The 26,198-nt window shown below is 38.3% G+C and overlaps 1 protein-coding gene across 14 annotated transcripts in view; it reads right to left on the bottom strand.

Annotated features, from left to right (window-relative positions):
* The window catches only part of Ppp1r12b (protein phosphatase 1 regulatory subunit 12B), a 230,773-nt gene that overhangs the window by 177,488 nt on the left and 27,087 nt on the right, over window positions 1-26,198 (bottom strand). For all 14 annotated transcript variants that reach the window (XR_015444226.1, XR_015444225.1, XR_015444224.1 and 11 more), the window contains exon 2: window positions 3,474-3,604. Coding sequence is in view for 9 of the 14 variants with exons in the window: in XM_087193894.1 (XP_087050020.1) it covers window positions 3,474-3,604 (131 nt within the window). In the remaining 5 variants the exon portion in view is untranslated. The remainder of the gene's footprint in view (window positions 1-3,473; window positions 3,605-26,198) is intronic.

The following is a 26,198-nucleotide window of genomic DNA, read 5'->3' as shown; positions in this document are numbered from 1 at the left end:
AGATCAATTTCACAACAGAGAGCCCAAAGGCATTCACAATTCATCTAATTTCCAACTATTTTCTTAGTCCCCTCACAATCTTAGAGGATGAAAGACCTTTTTCAATTCCAAAATAAATTCCTCTATCTGTATTCTCAAATCTATCAAGGACCACTATTTTGTCCATCAATTACCTCTTCATTTCCCCATATTCAATAGCTCCTCTCTTCTGGTTCCTTCCCCTCAGGCCAAAGGAACATTTTACTACACCTCCCCCACACAAAAAAATGCAAAATACAAATAATGTACATTGTAACCACACAATAAATGTTTGTTGGATTGAACTGTATACTCCAATCAAAGGAGCCATTTACTATCTCGAATACATCATCCTCTTACTGAGAATTTCTCCTTAGCTCAAATTGTTTCCTCCAACTGAATGGAACACATTCCCTTCTCTTTCGCCTTTCCATCTTTCAAGATTCATTTAAAATACTTTGCCTTCAAGAAGCCTCTGCCATCCCAACCCTCAACACTAACTCTGGACCTCTGTGATGACATACGCTATACCTTGATGTAATCACTCTCACTGGAAACTACCAGAGGGCAACAACTGTGTCCTCCTCACTGTTATCACCACCAAGGTATCTGACACTTTCTGTTTTCTCTTGGCATTCCATAAATATTGCTTGCATTAAATGAAACATCTTTATCATTTTGCTCTAACATCTACCTGCCCCGTACCAGATCAAGCCACAATGTCACCTGGGTATATAGGCTTCTACTTTTTCCTTTTCTGACATGTTCTTAGGCCCATGATCAAAAAAACTGGTTTCTAGAAAGTAAACTGGCTCACCACTTTTCCACTTTCTCCAGTTTCAGAAAAAAATAAATAAAAACCTCTTTGGTTTTACACTTCTGCCTGCAGAATAAATATCAACCTATGAAATAGTATCTACTTTACCATGAGAATACTTACAGTTGTCCAGAGGCTCAGAAATAACCATTAGCTCAACACATATACCCTCAGCCTTCCTACCCTTCCCATCCTTACTAATGCATAACTGATAAAAAGGTCTTTTTGCTATTATTTTTTTTTCTTTTTTTTTCCCGTACCAGAGATCGAACTCAGGACCTTGTGCTGGCAAGGCAGGCACAGTGCCATTGAGCTAAATCCCTGGCCCTACTTTTTGCCACTATGTTAAGGTAGAAAAAAAGCAAATGAAAATTGTTAGGAAAAACTCAGAATAAACTAGCATCCCAATAAACTATAAAGCCAAACTGAATGCTGTACCCTTAGGTCAGTCTGCTGCTTCTAAGTTAAACAGTATTCATAATAAAAATGACAAAACACCCAAATAACTAGTGTTAAGCCTGAACTCAAATTAAAATAAGAAAAAAATAACTCCTAACCCTCTCTTTTTTTGATGTACCATATGAAGTACAAATGTAAGACAAAAGGATCATCGTGGAACATGAAATACAATGTACTTAGATTCTTTCTGGAAACTCAGTTGACCTTCTACTCATTTTTACTTCCTTGAAAGTTAGAGTTCCTAATGATCCTGGGAATAAGAGTGTAAAATGTTATGATACAGTAAGAAAAGTGACTAAGATGACCATGGGCTGATCTTATCTAAAACATTCTTTATTGGCCCTAAGGTAAGTAACCAAGTTGAATAATACAAACAATCAGGGTCTTTTCCACTGTATAAAAAATAATGCCATACATTTCAAATAAACAATGACAGTAAAACCAAAACCTGTCTAATAATGATGTGCATAATGAAAGACAAAGAAAGTCGATGCTGCCACCACCCCACCTCTGCAATGGACTCTGGTCTAGATCATCTCACTCACACGTCTAATCTGTAATAATCTGTATGAGGAAATAGTAACTGACAGATTTACTTCATTCAAGGTGGGATTTATTTGAGCAAAAGATTGCTGAGTTTTGAACTTATTTACAAAGGAACTATGTTCATCCATAAAGGTGAATGACTGTAAAAAGTGTTAAATCATTCTCCGCACTCAGTTTCACTGGGGAGGATAACGGCAAACAGGAGTACAGGCTCTCCTTGGAAAAGTGAGGAAAAAAATCTTGGAAAAAAGTGAATCTTGATCATAATGAGATTCAATAGCTCAAATAATCACAAACATGCCACCTGAACAAATAATCAAATGTTAATAATGAGGGGGCAATATGTTTTATGTTTCTTAGATAAACGTTTTAGATAAATCAAAGCTGACAAAGAAGTTACTGTACCTCTTAGACATCATTATGGTGGCCCTGATGAATAAGGCTGGAATCAGAACATTTTCTATGAGACTCTGAAATGGGAATGGCATCAGGGACCAGGAGGTGACTGGCTTTTACCAATTTATATCAGACTGAGCAATGAAGAGTGAAGAAAACCACACTATTCATTTTCTTGGCTTCGGGACAACCCAGTCATCACTATGAACAAGTGGCCCAGTCAAACACCAGTGCTGCCACCCCTGGTCTCTCTGGCCCCAGCTCTCCTCTCACTTTCACTCCTCCCTCTGAGCCTCCCTGGCTCAACAGCACACCCAGCGATTCAGGGTCTCCCCACGAAACCTGGGCAGATCACTTTTTGTGGGAAGTCATTTTCAGACCTTTACGTGGCTGCCAACGTAATTTCCCCGCTACTTGCTGAATAGAGGAAATGTAATGAAGCTGTAATTATATTATTGAAAATGGCCTTAAAACAAGCAATCTGATTTTCAAAGGACCACAGAATATCATGATTTCATTTAGAGAACTTACCATATTAATCTAAATTTACCTTCATCTAGAATACACTCAGTTGCTCCATTTTAAAGATGTTTCAACTGCCAGTCTCCTTTCAATTTAAAAATAAGCTCCCTATCATTCCTTCATATAACAGACATTTAGTTATTATTGCTTATATCCCAGGCACTATGTGGTCAGGATTCTTCTGCCCAAGGGAGGCACAACTAGTTGTCCTGAAGATTAGTAGCTACTAATGTACCTTATTGATGATACTCATTCTGCCAGCGTAAAGAACACATGCTAACCCCTACATTTCCTTGGTTTGACAGGTTAGGCTCTTTCTTATGCTACTGCCTACATGAGAGTCATGATACGAGCATCATGCCAGGCATTTTCTACCTTCATTTGTACTAAGCACTGATTTTTTAGAACACAGATAAATAAAGAATTCCAGAAAAAAATCTCCAGGCCTGTTGAGCTGTTCAGAAGTAAACCCAATTCACCAACAAACCCTACCTCTGTATATCCCATCAAATACAAATTGAAAACAGAAACAAATAAAAAATTTCAACTAAGAAAATGTGGATTTAGCAGCAATGTAAAACACAGTATCAGCCCTTGAAATAAGCAATTTTCTATTGTTATAATTTATAATAGATTATAACTACTTATGAATTTAAAGTCTTATAAGCAGAAGAGAAATTAAGGCTATTCTCATCAAACCCACACAGAAACTCACTCTGCTATGTTGAGATAGCCACAGGAAGCTGCTGCATGAAGAGGTGTCCAGCCCTCGTTGTCCTGCTGGTTTACATTGGCTCTGTTTTCCACCAAAAACTTTACCATGTCCAAATTTTCATCAATACAGGCCTGAAAAGAAAAGTCCATTCAATCATTCAGCAGCTATTTATTGAGTTCTAGTGTGTGCCAAGCATTTCTTTGGACACTGACAATGCCGAGCAGTTCAGGTAATACATTAATTTTTATTTCTTTCATACTAAGTGCCTAAGGCATGACTTCTAAGCCTTGAAGTACTATAGGACTATTATTTAGTAGTAAGAGTACTAACAGGATTAATTGGAAAAGGGATTTCTAAAGTGCTATAAATGGGTAAATTATTTCACCATTATATTATAAAAAGAAGAACATGTTAGAAATCTGATAAACACTGATTTGCTTATGAATTTTAAAAGAAAAAAATCACATAGGCTCAGATGCAATTTTCTCAGTGGGAAGTTACAGTTTAAAACTCTAGGACTGCTAGAATTTCTCATCTGTTTTGGCAAGAAAGGGTAGGAGGATCATTTCAAGTGGAAGAAATGTATTTTCTGAAAGGAAAAATATGTGTATGGTTATGGATAGTTAGGATCCTTCTCTGCCTATTTCATAGCAGCAATTAGAGGAGAGAACAAAAACCTTTCGAGGGCCGGGGATTTAGCTCAGTGGTTTCGCCGCCTGCTGCGCAAGTGCAAGGACCCAAGTTCGATCCCTAGTATCAAAAAAAAAAGTCTTTTGAATAAAGGCTTCAGGCTTCTAAGATTAAACAATCACAAACACCAGTGAGATCTGCAAAAACCAAAAAGCTGTCCTGACACAGATATAGAATAAAAAGGAGGCAGAAAGCCTACATTGACAAAGGTAATCATTATCCAGGTTTAGATGTTTCCAAAACCATTGGGGTAATTCAGGACCTAGAAACAAATGAGATCAACTTTTAAAAACTTGCCTATGAATCCTTTCCTTCAAATAAATAAATACTTAAAATTTTAGTAGAGGAAGAATTCATTGGCCAAATCAAAATGATTGCATATATTAGGAGCAATATTAGGAGGTTATTTACATTTTGATTGTGTTGACATTGGCACTAATGATGCAAAAGCAATGGTGAGTGAAACTGCCAGTGCCTTAGCACAAACCAAGATAAGTAGCACTGGGTCAGGGATTTAGCTCAGTGGTTCCGCCACCTGCTTTGCAAGCGCAAGGACCTGAGTTTGATCCCCAGTACAAAAAAAAGGAAAAAGAAAAAAAGATAAGTAGCATCAAGAGAAGCCAGTTCCACTTAAGAATGATGTAAATGAAGCAGTAAAAATTATTTATTTTATTTTATCTAAATCCTTGAATACAGTATAAGTTTTTTCAATATCGTGTGACAAAATTGGAAGTATACTTGAAGCACTACTGCTGTACCCAAAGTGTGTGGCCATTGCTAGGAAAAAGCACTTGTGTGCCAGGGATTTAACTGAGTAGCACTATGCCTGCCTTGTAAGTGCAAGGTCCTGAGTTCGATCCCCAGTGCCAAAAACAAAACAAAACAAAAAAGCACTTGTGCATTTATCTGACTTGCAAGATGAACTAGACACTTCTTTCACAGAACACTTTTCCTTCAAAAGAATTACTGACAATTTAATTATTCACACTTGAAATGAACAAGGTGAGCCTATCACCTCAAAGGAAATTACTACTCCTTATTGTCAATGATAAAACTCAACCATGCAAGGGAACATTGGAATTTTGGGAAACAAAGCCAACACCATGAGCTCTTGTGATGTGCATAACAGGACTATCAAACAACAAGGGTAATTTGTTAACATTACGTAGCAAAACATGTTGACATAGGAAGGTCTGCATAACTCAATGAACCTATATTTTCCAAATAACCAAATGCATGGTGTTAGAGAATCATGAGTAAAAGATTCATTCAATGTACAAGTTAGACCAATGGGTTTTAATGTAACAGAGTAACCCCAGTCCAGGACATGGTTTCAGTTTCCACACTGCAACCAATATTTAAGGAACTACCACTTGGAGTTTGGGTATAATACACAAGAACAAAACCCACAATTTTCTGAGGAGGCAAATCCAAGAAGACTATTTTAGAGGCTGGATTACACACACTCTTTCCTCTTAACAGTAACTTCTATTTTGTGATGGTTAATCTCGATTGGCTTGAGGGACTTAGAAGATCAGTAAAGCACACTTCTGGGTGTGTCTGGGTTAGTCATAGGGGCATGTCCTGGTCCCCTCCTCTGGCTCTTCCCCTGCTCTCTGCTTCCTGGATGCCATGAATTGTGCAGCTTTGCTTCCACCATGCCCTTCTTCCATGTTTCTGCCTTGGAGCAACCTAACCATGAACTGAAACCTCTCAAACCATGAGCCACAATAAACTTTTCTCCTGTAAGTTGTATATGTCAGATATTTTATCCCAGCAATGAGAAAGATGACTAATACATGTATTAAATGTGTCACCTTAACTTGGGTAGCCCAAGATAGCTGGGTCAATTGCTTCTTGCGTGGTTGCAAAATGTCTTTGGCTTTTAGAAAAGAACAGTCGAAAATGTTAGCTCCAATGATTACACCACCACCAGGCAGATTTTTAGAAACCAAGTGTTTTCAAGATAATTCTTTGCCCTTTGAAGATGTCAGGAGCCAAACTGTAGAGAACCTAAAAAAGCCCAGCTAGTCCAGGTATCAAACAGGAGAAAATTAATCATTTCTTCTTCCTTTCTTATTAGCTCCTTTTCCGTTCAAATTGGCTCCACTACTCCAGTTTTCCTCCTTTTCAATTTTGTGACATTGTTGTCCATAGATTTCTAATTTTGACACAATACTGTTGGGGGAATGACACTGTGAGGAAGTTTGAGAGAATGGCAATAAGAAATTGGCCTAATCTGAAACGTAATTTGGCAGGTCATCAGTCTCTGAAGAATTATTTTAGAGAAAACAGAGTAGTCCAATTGCTCAAATCATTCCCCACATCCTCTACAAAGTGAAGGACAATAATTGTTAAAAAGCATCAGCTTCAGGGAAAGACAGACCAGGGCTTAGATACAGCTCTGCCAATTCATACAACCATGAGCAGGATAGTTAACCTAAGTATCAGTGCACTCATCTAGCACACTGGGAAGACTGCCCACCTCAGGGTTTTGTGAGGATTAAAAGAGGTAAGCTCTTGGAATAGTTCCTGACGTTTTTAAGCTAACAGTTTAATAAATAGCAACTTCCCCAGGAAAAAAGCACACACACACACACATAAGATGTACTTATTCCTCACCTATCACACTCAGCCTCCACTTCCAGTATCTTACAGGGGGAAAGCAGTTTGATCAAAAATGTCTTTGAACTAGCAAAATTTGGGAGCTTACTTCTAAGTTTAACCTTAGAAAATGCCCTCTCTCCTTTCAGAGTTCTTTGGGTTCCTAAATTCAGGAGCTATAAGAATGCAATAGTATGTACCCTGGTTAAGTTGGAAGGGAGTTATCCTTGTAATCACTTCCATACTGATCAACACAAACATAGTACATTTACTCTCATGAAATACCTTGGAAGGATGGCTTCTCCCCTGCCATCCCTTTTTCCTCCCCTCCCATCCCTCTCTTCTTTTCTTTTTTGACTCCAGAAGATAGGCTACAACTAAAGCATGGATAAGAGACAAATAGGCCCTGAAAACCTTCTCAAATGAATAATGACTAAATTTAGATGTCCTTCAGCCCACTCCATCTGCAGCTGTGCTGCTGACTCATTCACAACTGAACCATGGTGCGTGAGCAGATTTGCCCATCTGTAAATCTGTCCAGGACCATGGACTCCAACACCATGTCTCTATCCAGAGCTATACTAAACCCTCCTTTCCTTTTCTTGGAAAGGAGACTAAACGTGCTTTTGATATTACCCATGACAACAATGGAGGAATTCTTCTTTGCCATTAACACAAATTTCTCCTGTTGTGACTCAAGTCCATTTCCTCCTACTTTGCATTCCTAAAGATACACAGAATACTACTAAAGTATCAATTTGTCCTAAGCTCTCTAAGAAATGAAGATATGATTTTATAGTCCAAAAGACCTATTTCAATTAACTGGCAGCTAACAAGCTTAAACTTTCTCCTAACACAGGCATGTTACCTTTCACTGACAAAGACTCCACGGGGTAATATTTGCTTTTACCAATAAAATGAGGAAAGAGCACGGTAATCTTTCTACTGTACCCGATATTGCTCTCTACATATCAAACGCAGAAGTGGCTGATGGGTGATCAGTGCCAGAGTTAAATCTGAGAGTGCAACAGAGGTCTGACAAAACAAAGCCTCCTTGGTTCCCAAAATATCCTGCAACTGTCACCGCCACCAAGTGCTGGCTTTAAGAGCTGACCTTGCTGCTGTGCTTCAGAATAATGCTAATACTACCTGCTTCGGCCTGCAAACAACTCTCCCACAAAGCCCAGCTCTTTGTGCCTGGGCAGTTGTTACACCAGAAACTGGACTTACTGCAACCTAACACCTACTTGTTTTTCTTTTTCAGACCATATTTGCCCTGATTTCAACAAATCATTCTCACAGAAGTGTTGAAAGAGTACACTGAAAAACACTATGACCATGGGCAATCCTCAGAAGAGGAAAAAAGTATTTGCAAGTCATGTATCTATCCGACTGAGATTAATATCCAAAATATATAGGGAACTCCTAAAACTCAACAAGAACAAAAGCTATCCAATTAAAAAATGGGCAAAAGACTTTAATAAATCTGTTATTATGTTTACAAATATTATATAGATGACCAAAAGCACATGAAACAATGGTCAACATCAGTAACTATTAGGGAAGTACAAGTCAAAAACAATAGTATACTACCTCACAACCACCAGAGTGGCCGCTCAAAAAAAACAGGAAACAACAAAAGTGATGGTAAGAATGTAGAGAAATCAATATACATGCTACTGAAGTGAGCACAAGAAGAAACAGAATTTTAAATTTTGTACACTGCTAAAGGTAACATAAAATGATAAAGCCTCTATGGAAAATAGTATCGTGGTTCTTGAAAAGAATCAAAAATATAATTATTATTTCTATTCTATTCAAAAATAGAATTTGGGGCATATACTCAAAAGAAGTTAAAGCAGAATCTCAAAGAGATATTTATATACTCATGTTGATAGCTGCACTGTTCACAATAGCTACAATGTGGAAGCAATCCAAGAGCACATTGACAGATGATTGGATAAGCAAGATATGGTGCAGACATGATACAGTCCAGAGGGAGTACTGTGCTGCTAAGACCTTGATTTCAGACTTCTGGCCTCTGGACATGGAGAGAATAATCCCCTATTGTTGAAAGCTACCAAGTTTGTAGTAATTTGTTATAGAATCCACAAAAAACAATACTAGTGACATAGAATAAAGAGTTGAACCTAGAAAGTATGGCATGTCCTCACTACTTGCTATTAACCAAAAATATGAGCAGTGACTGAATCCTTCTTTGCTAAATAAAAAAGTAGCCAAAAATGTATTAGGCCACTTTTGAAAAGACAAGTATATTAAATAGAAAGGGCTTTTTTTAGTTCATTTTTATTTTAATCGCTATTTAGCTCAAATGGGAAAGGCCTGAAAATGGTCTTCCCATTAGGCATTTTGCTAAAGATATTCTAGCTGGGGACAGAAACTAAATTGGGGTAGCAATACTGACTGATGAGTTCTCTGGGAAAACCAACATTTCTAAGCTCAAAGTTCCCCTGGTCCAACTAGGTAGCCTGATCATATGCCAAAAAAATTATACAAGTAAATTAAAGGTGATAAAGGAGTCAATAAATTTGAGAATCTCCATCATCAGCAGATCAGCACTATTAGAAGGCCTTAGTACATTAGTCATTAAGACTGACTGATCTGTGCTTGAATCAATCCTTCCAAGTACCTGTCTCTCCGTTCTAACAATGATACAGTGTAACTACTGTGTAAGTGAGAACTTCAACAGCAGTCTGCTCCAACATGATGAGTGACCACAGCAACTGTCAGCCCTATATGAAAGACTCACAACCCCACTGGCAAAGACAGTTTGGCTCCCGGAGGGTGAGAACTATATCTGATTATGCACTCAGTGGTCAGGCAGGCTCTGGGCACAGATCTGTAAGCTTTCAACAGAGATAGCCAAGGCAGACAGCAGAAGTAAAGAATTTTCCATAGAGTGTCATACTGACTAAGATTTTTGTTCTCGGTAAGCTAGCATATTACCCCAAGACTGCAAATGTTTACAAGCTGGGACCACAGAACATCTTCCTTCAATTAAGAGCAAGTATCACATTGGCTAAGAGTTAACAGTACTTAACATTTCAAAAATGTGTTCATTCTAGATTCTAACGAGGTCTGCTCTAAATGCCCCAAGTTCTTACCCTTAAAATAATGTTCCCCTCAACCTTCTCTATTTCTCATGCCTTATACACCTAAATGAAGTTGTCTTATATGTTGTACCTTTGCAACTTTTGTACTATACAAAGTTCTATATGTTAGATCTCATTCTTGTCATCAAGGCAGATTTTTAAAGTCAAGAAGAAAGAAGATGAAGAAAGCCCCAGAAAATGAAAGCATCTCTCAAAGCTCATAGTTCATCACACAGAAGATGTACAGTTCCAATCTCCAAATGACTACGTTGATACTCACTGACAATCCTAATTCTACACTTGATTTTAGCCAAAAGGCTGAGAAGCGATGATAATTCTAATTCTAAAGAATAAACGAGACCTATTAGAAAAATCTCAATACAACTTTCTCTATGGTCAAAAAACTGACAGTTATACATAAAGAAAAAAGTCCTGCTGAGGTTACCTTATTATAAATTCTGCACATAAGAAATGAACACTAAGAAATGGAATGGTGGGCTGGGGATTTAGCTCAGTGGTGCCACTGCCTGCATCTCAAGCACAAGATCCTGAGTTCAATCCCTGGTACAGTAAAAAAAAAAAAAAAAGAAAGAAAGAAATGGAATGGCTTCCTGAAGACTGACCAGAGAAATTCTTTGAAAAAATGTCTACTATAACTAAGTTGTAAAAGGAGGGATGAATGTAATAGCGAGATAATAAGCATTAGGATTTTTCATTTTAAAGATGGAGAAATCTAGTCCAGAAAAATTAAATGACTTAAAGCATTGTATTCAGTTGCAGAACCACCGAAATGCTTTTTACCTACCAAAATAGAGTTAATGAGCTAGGGTCAAAACACCATGTGGCTCATGGAACATTTTTAATACCTGATACCATCTCCCTAAAAATAACTTAACTTTAGCATATATAGAGTAATGTGATAGTAGTCTAGCCCTCCAAAAGTTTCATGTGAGGAATATGGCCAACTGGCAGACTTGAGCTGGTCACTCTCAACTCGGCTAGATGTAAAACACAAAGATCCCCCTAAAGTGCTTTGGTGACCACTGTTTATTAGCATGAGTCTGGATTAGAAACCTCCCTCATATCTTGGCTACCTGTCTTAACCACAGCCCCCCTCCCCCAAGCTCTACACTGCTGCCAACCTGGCATGTAGAGTAAATGGCTGGTCCATGGAGAGGGATTTTTCTATTTAACTCCAGATCACTCTGTGCCCATAAACAAGTGTTTCACAAGCCACAAGAGCACAGCCTGAAAGCTACACCATGAGCGATACTTATGACTGTCAAGTAATCCTGGGGAAAGAAGGAAGGCAATTCTGGAACCTGAGGTGGGTAAGGAGTGCAAGCCAAAAAGTAATATACTAGTCTGTAACACTGTCATGTCTCCCCTACCCTATGTACAGTCCTAAATGGCAAAAGATAATAGAGAAAGCAGTTGTGCAACCCTACCCCATAGAAGAATGCTAGTTTAAGAGCACAGATTATGAAACAAGGCTTCTGGTCTACCAGTTGACAGTTTTGTGCTCTTAAAACAAGTTACCTTTGTATGCTTCAGCTTCCCTGTCTGTAAAATTATCATACAGTCACTGTATCTATGCCATGGGGTTATAATTAGCACTGGGTGAGCTAATGTATACAAAAACACTGAGTTCCTGGCACATAGTTAAATGATATATAAATGTTAGTTGCCATTTATTATTATTATTATTATTATTACCCTTGTATGGTCTCTAAGAGCTGGCAAGGTAGTGGTATGATAATACACTTAAACATAAATATAATATAGGGGCCGGGGATTTAGCTCAATGGTTCTGCCACCTACCCTGCAACTGCAAGGACCCGAGTTCGATCCCCAGTACCAAAAATTAAATAAATAAATAAATATAATATAAATTCTGAATTCTGGAAGATGCAAACAGATCATAGCCAAGTTTAAATAAGAGAAAGAATAATGCAAAATAGGAAGAAAAGGTCCAAAGGGGTAGGGGTAGTGGGAGGGGCAGGGGAAAGGAAAGAAGGGAAAGGAAAAACAATGAGAAATGGAAAAAATGGAAATAAAGTCTTTGTAAATAGAGAAGGGTGGAGGGGGTGAAGGGAGGGCTAGGAATGGGGAAAAAATAAGAACCAAGATGCATCATGTAAAGGTACAATTCCCAATGAGAAATGTAATTGTGTTGTATACCTACAATGTACCAATAAAATAATTTAATAAATAAATAAATAAGAGAAAGAATAAGTTAAGATTAGAGGAAAGGGAAGACAAGAGGTCAGGACTTCTGTCACTGATTCCTACAACTGGTAAACAAGTTTGGGGGCTACAGACTAGGTTTTACCATAAGAGAGTCAATGGTTGCAGAGGGGACCATCGAGCCTCTTGTTACAATGAGCAGAAAGTCCAGGAAGACAGATTTAAGATTCAGATCCAATACTGCCTCACATTACCAAAGAACTGGTTAAGAACTTGTCTCAGTAATCAGTAGTCTCTGACTATAAAGTGCCTTTCTATGTAATCATATAACAAATACTTACCAAAATTCTATACTATGTCAGATATAGTCCTTAGTGAGAGATATAGAAATAAAAATTGTAAGGCATTACATTTGGTGGCGAGAAGAGACATGAAATGGTAATGCAACAGAGATCTTACTGTAATATAAAATGAGAGATAAGTACAAAGTGCTACAGTACAGAGTAATGAGCCGCTATTTCTTCTGGGAGTGATAAGAAACACTTCTCAGAATGCACATAACCTACCTATTGTAAAGAAGTTAGCTACTGAAGAAATACTGATAAAAATTATCTGAAGCAAAGAGAATGGCATATACTGAGGTCTGGAGCACAGAAAAAATAACAGTTCTTCAAAGTGCTAAGAATTTGGTATTCTTGTACTCAGATCGGGTGGAGGTATACATGGGACTCTAAGTAGGTCCTTAACTGCCAGACTGAGAAATTTGTACTTCACCTTATAGGCTAATGGCAAACAGAGAGGCTGGTACTACAAAGGTCTCTGTATCCCATCCCATAAGAGTTTTACCTTCATCCTGTGGGCAATGGGGAGGTGTTGAGGTTTTTAATCCAGAGAGTGATTACTATCAGAATTATATCTGAGAACAATAACTGCAGTGGGAATACAAAGACTGAAATGCTGGCAGGAAAAACTCATGACAAAGACACCACTGAAACTGTCACCCAGGCTAGAGAGGATGAGGTCTTGAAGTATGGTACTAGCAGAGACGGGGTGGGGGGGGGGGTTGATGGATTTGAGAAGCCCTCCTAAGGTAGATGGACAAAACAGTGATTCATTAGAATGCCAGTAGTGAGAGAGGATAGTGCAGAGATTTTTTTTTTTGGTACCGGGGATCAAACTTGGGACCTTCCACTTGCGAGGCAGGCGGTGGGACCACTGAGCTAAATCCCCAGTCCGGTGCAGAGATTTTTAAGAGCTTAGGACCCTGGTTGGACTGTGATACCATTTAGCCAAAACAGAGAATATAAGAAAGTCTTTTCTGTTTCTGATTCCCATCTAGTGCTAATTTCTCTTAAAGCCTTAGTGACTTACATCCAGGATCTATATCTGAGCAGCAAACTAGCATGTACTGCTGCCGCTCTTTCCATATCAAATAACCCTAAAGAGAGGCCAGAGAAATCAATGCCAACCAGCACAGCCTCACAGCTGTTCCCTGACCCATAGCAAGGTCCTGGTTGGGTCAGTGTCATGAATACTGTGGCATGGCCCTGGCAGGGAACATTATTGCAGAGCAGCCCACACAACAGGTGAATTGAGATTACACTATAAGATCTCAGCTATAGCTGGAGTCTTCAAAGTCACATGTTAGTGATGACAATGGTGACTTTATAACTCAAGAGAATACCCCCAATTTCTTCGCTAAAAGAAATCTTTGAAATATAAAAATAGTTGGTAAATTAAAAATAGTTTGGTTCATACAGTACTTTAAAAATAAAAAAATTTCACACAAAAATTCCATATTTGAAACTCCTTTTTATTTTATTTATTTATTTATTTCCTGTACCAGGGATTGGACTCTGGCCCTTGTGCTTTCAAGGCTGGTGGCAGAACCACTGAGCTAAATCCCCAGCTCTGAAACTTCTTTTTAAACATTAGAACATCTGACAATACTGGAGCCAGATATCCACAAAGCAACAACTACATGGAATTGAGTAGCAGCTGCCTACTTAGAGCAGATCCTGAGCATCCCAGTGCTGCAGGCCCAACCACTCTCTACTGCATTATACCCAGCCTGCTTTATTAATTTACATCGCCAGCTCATCTCTTTTAGGCGTCTTCCCAAAATAATGTATTATAAAAATGTTCAAACATACAGAAAGCTGAAGGAATTTCACAGTGAGCATCCATATGACTCACAAGCTCAAGTTCATTGTTAACACTGTACAGTACTAGACTTGCTTTATCAGCTATCTATCCCTTCCTCCATTCATCCCATTTCAGACATTAGGAACAATTTTCCCAAATACTTTACCACATATATCATTAACTAGAGTTCAGTACTTGTTTACAGCAGTATTTTTCTTTCAAAGTAAAATTTACATACAGTGAAAAGCACAAATTTAAAATATACATTCAGGGAGTTTTGACAAACATCTACACCCTACTAGCCATCACCATAAGTGCCTGAGTTGACTCTGGGGCATCTGAAATCTTTTTCTACACTGCTCTGACTCCAGTGCTGTCCGTGGACCAGGAAATGCTAACTATGAGCAAAAACGTAGCAGACCTCTCTTAATGCAGGATCTTGTTTCTGTTGGGCCTTAACAGTCCAAATCTGGATGTAACTAAGGTGGCACATCTGGCAATATAAATTCACCACTGAGACTGAAAGAGAAGAAATATGTTAAGACTTTGGGAGCCAGGTGTGGTGGCACACACCTGTAATACCAGCTATTTGGAAGACTGAGGCAAGAGGATTCCAAGATCAAGGTCAGCCCGGGAAACTTAGCAAGACTCTGTTCAAAATAAAAATGGCTGAGGAAGTAGTTCAGTGTTCCCTGGGTTCAATACTCCCACAAACACACAAAGGTAGAGAGGGAGAGAGGGAGGGAGAGAGAGACCGGGAGGACTTTGGAAACCTATCTAAATAAAAACTGGTTTTTTGCCTATAAAAGTAACAAGCTCAATAATATAAGAAACATGGTCTATAGTTCAATCCTGAAACTGCTATGTCCTATAGAAGAGTTAGACTCTACTCTCCTTGACCTGCTGAGTGGTAGTGCTGAGGTAATGGGAAGCTTCTGTGGTTTAACTGGTAAAAGAAAGTGTTTCTAAGCCCAGAAAAAAAAAATCAGGAGTAGCAAAAAGGCTCTAAAAGCAAAATGGACAGATGAAAACTTGAATAAGATTCACTTTTAAGGCAAAGACTCCACAGAGCCTGACAATGCCATAAAAGAAATGGAAATGAAGATGAGAAGTGCCCCGTCTCCTTTGATAGTAGGCGCTTACTTTTCTGCAATCAAATCCAAGCCTCTTGGAACTCTTCACCCAAGACAGCATTTCAGATGCTGCTGAAAAGGTGCTAAAGGTTAAGGAAAGAGTGTGTGTTACCTCACTTTTTCAATCTCTTTCAACTGTCTTATTTGTGGAGTGGCCTCAAGCCCAAACTCTGAGCAGCTGTCTATCTAGGACAGAGGTAAAGGGCAAATTTCAGAACAGGATGGGGACATTAGAAGATGCTGTACAGGCAAAAGAGCCTGACATTGATGTCACAGCCCAACCTAAGTTTCCTGGCTGTACCATGGAAAGCACCACACTTAATCTTCCTTTTATTTAGGGTTGATATAAGGACACAGGAGAGAAAGATGAAGACAGACTTTTAAAAAGGCAATAAATCCAAGTATTATTATGAACATGTTATTATTTACGTTATTTAACAAAGCAAAAGGTATTGTGGTGCAATGCAGCATGCTGATTTATTGCAGGGGCAGGTAAAACTTTCTCTGTAAAGAGCCAAATAGTATTTAGGCCTGTGTGTCATAGGCTCTCACAAATATTCACCTCTGCCACAGACAATACTAAACAAATGAATGTTTCAATAAAACTTTATGAACACCAAAATTTGAATTTCATACCAGTTTCACATGGTACAAAGTATTACACTTTGATTTTCTAAACTAATTAAAAATGCAAAAACCAAGTAAACTTGCAAGTTTGACAAACAATTAGCAAGCTAGAGTTAGCCTGTAGGCTATAGTTTGCTAAACCCTGATTTAGAGTATTAGTCAGAAAGTCTGAATTCAGCCCATCATGGTAGCATGTACCTGTAATTCCAGTTACTCGGGAGGCTGAGGCAGGAGGTTTGCAAGTTCAAGACTAATGTAAGGAACTTAAGGAGGCCTTGTCTCAAAATGAAAAAAATAAATAAAAAGTTCTGGGAGAGTAGTTCAGTGACACAGCATCCCCAGGCCCAATCCCCAGTACTGTAAAAAAAAAAAAAAAAAAGACTGAATTGAAATACCAGCTGTGAAACGTAATAGCCACAAGACCTAGTTTAAATTATTTAACTTCCTTCTGCCTCAGTTGCCTCATCTTTAAAATAGGAATTATAATGACATTTTATATCTTAGAATTGTTATGAGGATTATGCAATTTAACATGGGCATAGCAGTGGGAATGACTGCACATGCATATTGCTATTAGCTATTATAAACCACTCTCATAACAATTTTTAACAATTCTCTAAATATGTCACACTTTTATATTCCTCCACACATATATACATGCCCTTTTCTCTGTCCGGAACGCACTTTCCCACTTAGAGCTTCCACATGGCATCAAAAAAGTTTAGATACACAGCACAGACTTCTCTATCAAGCCTGACTAAACTGTGCTGCCCATCCCAGCACACAGTAAATCCACTACCACCTGTGTTTCCAATTACTCACTGCAGCGCACTCCACTTTATAGTTGTTGTGTTTTTAGTTTTGCTTTTACAGTACTGGGGATTGAGCTCGGGGCCTTCACACTGAGCTTCATCCCCAGCCCTTTTTATTTTGAGACAGTCTCACTAAGTTGCTAAGCTGCCCAGGCTCAGCTCAACCATGCAATTCTCCTGCCTGAGTCTTCGAGAGTGCTGGGATTACAGATGTGCACCACCACGCCTGGCTTGTAATTATCTTTGACAGGTCAATCCCCAATCAGACTCTTTCTATGCAGAGATTGTGACTTACCAATTTGTTCCCCAGGGCCTAGAATACATGGATTTGCTTAATAGTATTATCAACAATATGGAAAATAACCGATACATTCATAACTAGGACAGAAATCTCCTAGTCATATGACGAATGTGAATTAAATATGAAAATAATTTCTAATAATCTATTTTGTATGTAATAAAAATCAAGAAGGGGCTGGGGATTTAGCTCAGTGGTTCCACCACCTGCCTCACAAGCGGAAGGACCCAAGTTCGATTCCCAGTCCCCAAAATAAATAAATAAAAATCAAGAAGCTTACAGGCTTTTTTATCTTGTTCTTAAAACTCCTAGGGAAATAGTGATCAAAAGGCTTCACTAAGGCCACCGAAAGAAGTTTATTTTCCCAGCTAGTCAGGATCCAAACTGGAAGAGTTACTTGGGCAACCTACAACACCTCTAGCCACCTCATCATGAGGCTGTTGAGCACTCTGCTTAGATCTCTGCCAGACAAACCACAACACTCAGCCCAACTGATCGTGAGCCAGACACATGGCCCCTCTGACAGAAGATCCCCTGTGCCCAGTAATAGCGAGCGACCAGCATGCCTGGTATCTGTCTCCGAAAAAGAAATCAAAGCTATTTTGGAGCACAGGTTAAAGGCGGAAAGGATTTTAATTAACTGAATGGTAAGTAATTCCCAAAAGACAACTTCAGGTCTCCAAAGTCATTCAAATGTTATACACTAAGAAGAGAATCACAACCTGCCATGGCACTCTAGCATTACAGGAAGAATGAACTAAGACCTTTTCATTTTCTAAGTTTTCTAAGTTATTCTCACATTTATAAAATCCAACATCAGGATTAGTCTGTCCTTGGGTTTTTTGCTTTTGTTTTTTTGTCATTTCTGTTTTACCTTTGGTGTGTGTGTGTGTACATAATGGCTGATAATTATCAATTTCTCCAGACGTCTATTTCTTTCTTTCAGGATATGACATCATGCACCATGAGAATGTGTCAAAGTTAAGGAACAGACAACTGGAAATATAGAAGATAGTTCTGTTAGTACTATGCTATACTTGTTACTGTCATTATTATTACTATTATCATTGTTGCTATCATCATCATTTTCTTCAGTGCCAGGAAATGGCTTCATGTACAGTATTTTAACATTGTCAAATATGGATACTCTCAAGATTGCTAATTCGTAAGTTAGTAATTTTAGATATACCATATCACCATTTTTATTCCAAAAATGTATGTTTTTATAATGTGATTAATATGATTGGGTTTTTTTTGTATTTTAGAGCCAATGGAATAATAAAATATAAGTAAATTATATAATACCATCTTTCTTTTAAAAAAGAAAAACCTCAAATTTCAAATACATTACCTTGGGTCTTCCCAAAAGTTCTCTAAGGAAGACAAAGGTTAAATATGGTAGTAGGTGCCCTATTTCTCTGAGCACCTGCATTCTGCTCTTGAGTACATCCTATATCTACCTCCAATAAATCCTTCTCATGTCTCTTTAAAAAATAAATATATTAAAAATAAATAATGGGGGGCCGGGGATTTAGCTCAGTGGTTTCACCGCCTGCTGTGCAAGAGCAAGGACCCAAGTTCAATCTCCGGTACTAAAATAAATAAAAAAATAAATAATGGTAATAATGGTGATAACTGTCAATATTTTTTGTGGACTGTTTGAAGCTGGGCATAAGGAAAAAAGCTGGGAAGAAAGCAGAGTAAAAAGAGGGCCTATCACCAAGCTTTGAAATTTCCAGCATTTAAAAATCATGTAGAGCCAGGGATTTAGCTCAGTGGTTCTGCCGCCTGCCTCTCAAGCACAAGGTCCCGAGTTTGATCCCCGGTACCAAAAAGAAAAAGAAAAAAGAGGAATTTATCATGGAGGTCAAGTATGTGTTATGGTTTATATCTAGATGTCCCCCCGAAGCCTCATATGCTCATAGGTGGTGCTTCTGGGAGGTGACTGGATCATGGGTGTGTGATCCTATATCAGTCCACTGATGGGTTTACAGCTGGGTATGCTGTTGGGAGGTGAAGCCTGGTGGGAAGAGGTGGGACACTATAGGTGTGACCTGGAAGGGCCCTCCTCCCTTGATGGCTCTCTGCTTCCTGCTGCCATGCCATGAGCTCTTTCTCCTCTACCATCTCCCTCTGCCATGCCACCCTGCCTAGGAGTCAGCTGACTATGGACTGAAACCTCTACATACTGTGAGCTAAATAAACCCTTTCTTCCTTTAAAGTGAAGGTGTTGGGTATTGTGTCTAAGCAATGAGAAAGTAGCTAGACTGCATGAAACGGTTTCAAGAAAGAGAGTGGCTGATGATCTGACAGTCAAGCAAACTGAAGAAAGGAAATGTCAAAATAGCAATGAGGTCACTGGTGACCTTAGCAAAAGTGTTTCAGTGTAGTAAGGAGGCAAAGGGAAGAATGGAATGAAGAGTGAGGAGCAATTAAAGTACCAACAAGTCTTGAAAATATGGCTAAGAAAGGGAAGAAAGAGACAATGATAACTAGAGGTCAAGAAGGGATGGAGGTATAACGGAAGAGACAGAAGCATGTTTAATAACATTAGGAAGTCCACATGAAGGGACAAGGTTGAAGAGAGATTGGAAGTATATGGAGAAAGACAAAAGGATTAGCCTCAAATGGGAAAAACTACTCTGCCATTTCAATAGGAGAGAAAAGGAAAAGAGAATGCCTCCGACACAGGTAGAGTGATTTGGAAGTAGAAAGCTACAAAAGCCTCCATCTAGTTTTTTGGTTTCCTATCTTATCTGTAATAGTAACCACAGCAGTAATGGAGGTAGCAGTAGGAATAATACTGTAAGTTAATATTTATTTAGAACTTACTATGGTTAAGCATTGACCTATATATTAATTCATTTAATTCTCCAAGCAAGCTTATAAGGTGGTACTACTACTACTACTACTATTACTATTATTATTATTATCATTACCATCATTATTTTTAAAGGTTATAACTTGCCTAAGGTCACAAGGCTAATAATAAAAAACAAATAGCAAGATCAGGGTAGGCTGTGGAATGGAAAGCACAGTAGTAGGAAGAGATTTCATCTGTGGAGAAAATGAGAAGTAGGGTAGTCAGAAAAGTGAGGGGCACAGAGAAGTGAGAAATGATCATTTCAGAGAAAGGAGCTGACCAGAGATAGAGAACAGGGTTTGCAGACAATGGTAAGGATCTACTTCAACGTGGTGATCACGAATATAAAAGTGGTAAAAATCTGCACTAGTTCATCATTTCAGCCTCACAGGTGTAACTACAATCAGAGTAGGGTTCATCTAGTTACAGCACCCAACATAAGTTCAAGAATGCTACAGAGATAAAGGAGTTTCAGGCTCAGGGAAAGTGTTACTAAAATGAATACAGAATCTAAACAAGACAAGAAGAGAAGCTGATTAATTAGGAAGAAAGGAAATGGGACAAATAATCAGAAGTCCCAATAAGAATTGGTTATATGGGAGTTAATTATTTAGCCATTACATATTATGGTCAAAAAGCCAATGTCCCAAGTGTGGTGGCACATGCTTGTAATTCTAGCAATCAGGAGGCTGAGGCAGAAGGATCACCTTGAGATTGAGACTAGCCTGGGCTACATAGTAAGTTCAAGGCCAGCCTGAACTAGTGAGACCTTGTCTCAAAAAAAACACAAAAACCCAGTCTTAGAGGAGGAGCAGCTCTAGGCGTGTGGGAATAGTGTGGAAATGGATGATACAGCAAGGTGGAGGAATGAATCATCCAAAATGAGCAATCAGAAACTAAGAGGCCAGTGTGTTGGATGATCTGACAGTAAAATGAGATGTAGAAGAGGTTAAGTCTTTTTTTTTTTTCTGGTACCAGGGATCGAACTTGGGACCTTTCACTCACAAGGCAGGCACCGGAACCACTGAGCTAAATCCCTGGCCCAGAAGAGGTTAAGTCTTTAAGAAATGAGAGGATGAGAAATGGCATAACCAAATGGCAAAGGAGCAGAAGACATGTTATTTTTACAAGGGGAAGTAAGGCTCAGGAAGTGACAGTGGGAAACAATGTAATACTAATCCTATTTCCTGACATTGAGTTATGTGACATATTCAAGAATAAAGCCATTTGAGAAGGTGCAAGTCTATGATAGTAGCAGAATTAATGCTCTAGGTTCCCAACTCCCAGGCCCAGGCTGTATCCACTCCCAGTTATACTATAGCCTTTTTCTTTAAACTGATCTTCAAAAAACATAATCCAGTCAACACGGTAGTACAGACCTGTAATCCCAGCATCAGGAGGCTGAGGCAGGAGGAGTGCTGTGAGCTTGAGACAAGCTTGGACTACATAGTGAGACTCTGCCTCAAAAAACAAAATCACACACACACACACACACACACAAAGTCACCCCCAAAACAGTAATCCTGTGACACAAGAGTACATTTTTACTGTAAAACAACATGTAATTGCTGTGTTTTGAATAGGGTTTATGCTCACCAAAGCCCAGTCTCCAAGCACAACGGTGTTGAGGAAGCTGCTGCCCTCATGACGGAATGAATGCCCACTCCTCACCCTGAGTTCTCGCATTCGGCAGACTGGATTAGATACCTTAGAGTGGGTTTTTATAAAGCAAGGCTGCCCTTTATGTTGGTCTCCTCTGTGTGAACTGCTTACCCTTCCACTTTCACAAGCCGAAGCAACCCAGTGCCTCACTAAAAGCCACTCAGAAGTCTGTGCCCTGCTCTTAGAGCACTTCCTAGCCTCCAGAATGTTGTGCCAAAGTAAACTTTTTTTTATTCAGTCTCATGTATTCTGTTATAGCAACAGAAAATGGACTAAGACCCTTCCTTTCTACAGGCTTGGGTATATCCTTTCAAAATGTTCTCTAGACATTTATATATGGATGTTTTCATATGTATTTTCTGTGAGTTTTTCTTTTTACTTACAATATTTCTATAGCCCTTCTGAGTTAGTATAATTCTGTGTAGGTCTGCCTCTTTCGTTCTGCAAAAGATTTCCATATTATGAATATATAACATATTTAATCATTCCCCTATTTATACAACATAGCTTTTTTCTAATTTGTTACTATAAACAATGAATAAAAAAATATTTCTGGGGCTGGAGTATAGCTCATGGCAAACTGCCTGCCTAGCATGCATATGGCCCTGGCTGAGAACCCCAGCACTGGAAAAAGAAAAAACAAAAACATTTCTTTACATATATCTTTCTGGACATGTAGCAGATTGGAGAAAGAAATTTGGGGGTCAAATGATCTTTTACAAATTCTGCCCAACTGCTTTCTGAAATGGATTTACCCAATTTCCTATGGAAACTTTGAACAGGGTTACACTAATTTTATAATAAAAACAATAACAGTAAATACCTCAAGACTACTATGTGCCGGAAACTAGTTCAAGCCCTGTTACATATTAAATTTTTTCTAACAGCTCTATGAAGTAGTTACTGTTGTGATACCATTAGTACCATTAGAGACTAGTAATACTAAGAACTTCAGATGAAAAAATTCTGAGTATTTCTTATCAGTGCCTCACTTTTATTTATGTTCCTTAATAAAATATTTTATTCTATTTTGTTTCTATAAAAAGTCTTACTTTCTTCTTAGAGTTTAATTATTTTCTGGTTTTTGTTTTTTGTTTTTGTTTTGGTTGTTGTTGCCTCTATGAACAGGATTCTCTCTCCTATTATATTTTCTATTTATGACTTACGTGTGTGTGTGTGTGTGTGTCTGTGTGTGTGTGTGTGTGTTTGTATGTGTGTGTGATACTGGGACTGAACCAGGAGCTTATATATGCTAAGCATCCACTCTTCCATTGAGCTATATCCCCAGCCCCATTATTCTTCTGTTTGGTTTGGTTTGGTTTTTGGTTTTTGAGGCAGTCTCCCTTTGTAGTGGAGGCTGGCCCTGGACGCACTATGTAGCCTAGGCTGGCCTTTTTTTTTTTTGGTACTGGGGATCGAACTTGGGTCCTTGCGCTTGGGAGGCAGGTAGCAACACCACTGAGCTGAATCCCCAGCCTCCCATTACATTCTTACATTCTTAAATGCATTCACAGTATATTCCAAACGATGGTTTGGAAAGCTACTTGTTATAGAATCAAATTAACTTTATACAAAACTTTTCTCTGAAATTTCATTCATCTGAGAATAATTCTCCTTTTGTACAATGACTAGTTTGAAACAGAGTTAATCCTATATAAAATATAACTACTATAAACTCTTACAATGTGGGTGCAGGACAATTCAAAGACTTGCCTTGAAAGGTAAAGTAATAACCTTATACCTTTCCCAAATCTGCCCAGGATTACGCTTGTACACCATGTTAAATGTCTAAAGCATCTAGAAAGCAGCCTTCTTATCCAGGAGGATCTGACCTAAAAGATCACAACAGTTAATCTGAAGGGATAAACTGAAAGCTATCAAGATACTTGGAATTTGCTTTTGAACAGCCTAATTACTGACCTTTAAGGAAATCACTAAAGAATTATTTTCCACCATTAAGGGAATCAGGAAAAAATTTTTGTGCCAATGAAGCATTAAAATGAAGCCAAGTTTTAGGATTAGCCAAATAGACGGCATGCTTAAGCTGTCTGTTTGGAGTTAAAGCTATCCGGTTAACAATCTCAGAGATCAAATTCAGGTACTCCTTAAATAGCAGGAGACTGATACAGACCTCACTCCCCAGGTTTCTAGAGTACCAAGGACTTTACCTAATTAAGGAATAAGCAGAGATGATTCCTACATCTTCTTTAGACCAAGTCTCAACAACCCTGTCTCAAAAAAACAACCAAAGAACAAAATTATGACAAGCCATGTGTGATGACACAATTCTTGGGAGGCTGAGGCAGGAGGATGGCAAGAACAAGTTTACTCCAGCCATCTTAGCAAGATCCTCTCTCAAAATAAAATAAAAAGGGCTGGGGATGTAGCTCAGCATTCCTAGGGTTCAATCCCCAGTACAAAAAAAAATGACAATAGCAAGTACAAGTAAGAATGTAGAAGAATCAGAACTTTCAAACACAAGTGGGGCAGTGCAAACTGGTATCACTAATCACTCAACACCACTTGTCCAGTGAAGATGCACAGATATTTGATGCTTCACATAAAACCCAAAAAAACGGACACATGGACTCATGTGTAAGGGTGCTCACAGCAAGCACTCATATGTACTGTGCTACCATGAGTTTTCATTTTTTTCTAGTATCTTCATTGAGAAATAATTCACATACCATAAAATTCTCCCTTTTCAAGTACACAATTCAGTGGTTTTTGGTATAGTCAGAGTTATGCAACCATCACCACTAATTAAGAACATTTCATCAACCTAAAGAGAAACCCCATTCCATTAGTCATCACATCCCATTCATCCCTTCCTCCAGCCCCCTGGAAACCATTAATCTACCCCCTATCTCTATGGATTTGCCTATACTAGACAGTTCACATAAATGGAATTATACAGTATGTAGCCTTTTGTGTCTGGCCTCTTTTAGCACAATTCTTTTGTTTTGATTTGGGTTTTTTCTCAGCAGTACTAGTGAATGAACCAAAGGCCTCATGCATGCTAGGCAAGTATTCTACCACCAAGTTACATTCCCAGCCCTATTTTAGTTTTTGAGACAGGGTCTCACTAAGTTATTAAGTTGCCCAGGTGAGGCTTGAACTTGAGATCCTCCTGCCTCAGCCTCTCAGTGGTGGGATTGCAGATGTGCACCACTATACCCAGCTAGACATGTTTTTAATTATCTTGGAAATATAACCAGAAATAGAAATGCAGGTCGTATGTTAATTCACCGTTTAAAATTCAACTGCCAGACTGTTTTCCAAATTAGCTGTATAATTTTACAGACCAACTAGCAACATATGAGTGAGGCTTCAATTTCCCAACTCCCTCACATATATTTGTTACTGTCTGTTTCTAAAGTCATCCTAGTGGGTAGGAAGTAATTCTCTTTGTTGATCTGTACTTAAATATTATGTTTTAACAGCAAAGCAAACAAGCAGCAACATCTTGGAAACTTATGTGTCCATCATCAAGAAAAAATTAATTAAATTTGGTAAATCATACACTGGGCTACCACATGGCAATGTAAAAATGAATAAACTAAGGGCCGGGGATTTAGCTCAGTGGTTTCAACGCCTGTTGCACAAGCACAAAGACCGGAGTTCAATCCTCAGTACCAAAAAAAGAAAAAAAAAAATGAATAAACTAGTGTTATGTATATCAACACTGATACATCTCACAAATAGCATTTAGCAAAAGGATATGTAGAATGTTGCCATTTATATAACTTTAAAAACCACAAAACAATATTATAAAGTACTGAGGGATACATTCATATTTGTGAAAATATAAATATATTCAACTATACTGCCAATAGTGCATTTCTCCACCTGGTTGGTAACTACATGGTATTTATTATATTATTCCCTGTAACTTTTTAATGTGTTTGAGGTTATCACAAATAAAAAGTCAATGAAAGAAGAAGGCTGGCCAGACAGTTGGCTCTTCATGTGCTTTATATTGCTAGCAAATCCACAGCCCATACATATCCCATAAGACTTCCTAATAAGTTAGAATTCTAAAAAGCAATAAGGCTTCCTCCAATCCAAAATTCAAACCTCAAAGGTAATCTGCTAATGTACAGTTTTAAAAATATGAACAATTGGAAATACATAAAGGTTAACCTAATTTTTACTCACTTGTCCTGATTGAAGAGAATATAACGACAATTCCATTTTATTGTGTAACTATCTCTACATAAAGAAGTCAGTCTAAAAAATAACAGTGGATCAGTAAGACTTAAGCTTTATTTATACCACTTAAACAATATTATGAAGTATTCCTGGATGTTGTATACATATTTCACAATCTTTTTAAAGACTCCAAAAAATTCACTCTTCAGATATGCTCAAGGGGCCGGGGACTTAGCCCAGTGGCATAGAGCCTACCTGGCACACGCAAGGTCCTGAGTTTGATCCCCGGTACAAAATAAAAAGGTATGCTCTATATTCCTGGACTTCCAAAGTTGGAAATTAAATTTCTAAGAAAAAGGTCATATCATCTAAATCAACAGAACAAACTTTAAATGATTTTGAAAATTTAACTAATTTCCTGCTGTATCTTTATTGTTGG

Source organism: Heterocephalus glaber, unplaced genomic scaffold (assembly GCF_053883595.1).
Source record: "Heterocephalus glaber isolate CG9 unplaced genomic scaffold, H.glaber_assembly_v1.0 deba00001600, whole genome shotgun sequence".
NCBI classification, from domain to species: Eukaryota; Metazoa; Chordata; class Mammalia; order Rodentia; family Bathyergidae; genus Heterocephalus; species Heterocephalus glaber.
Note: the sequence above shows the minus strand (reverse complement) of the source record. Positions and strands in the feature narration are given on the sequence as shown.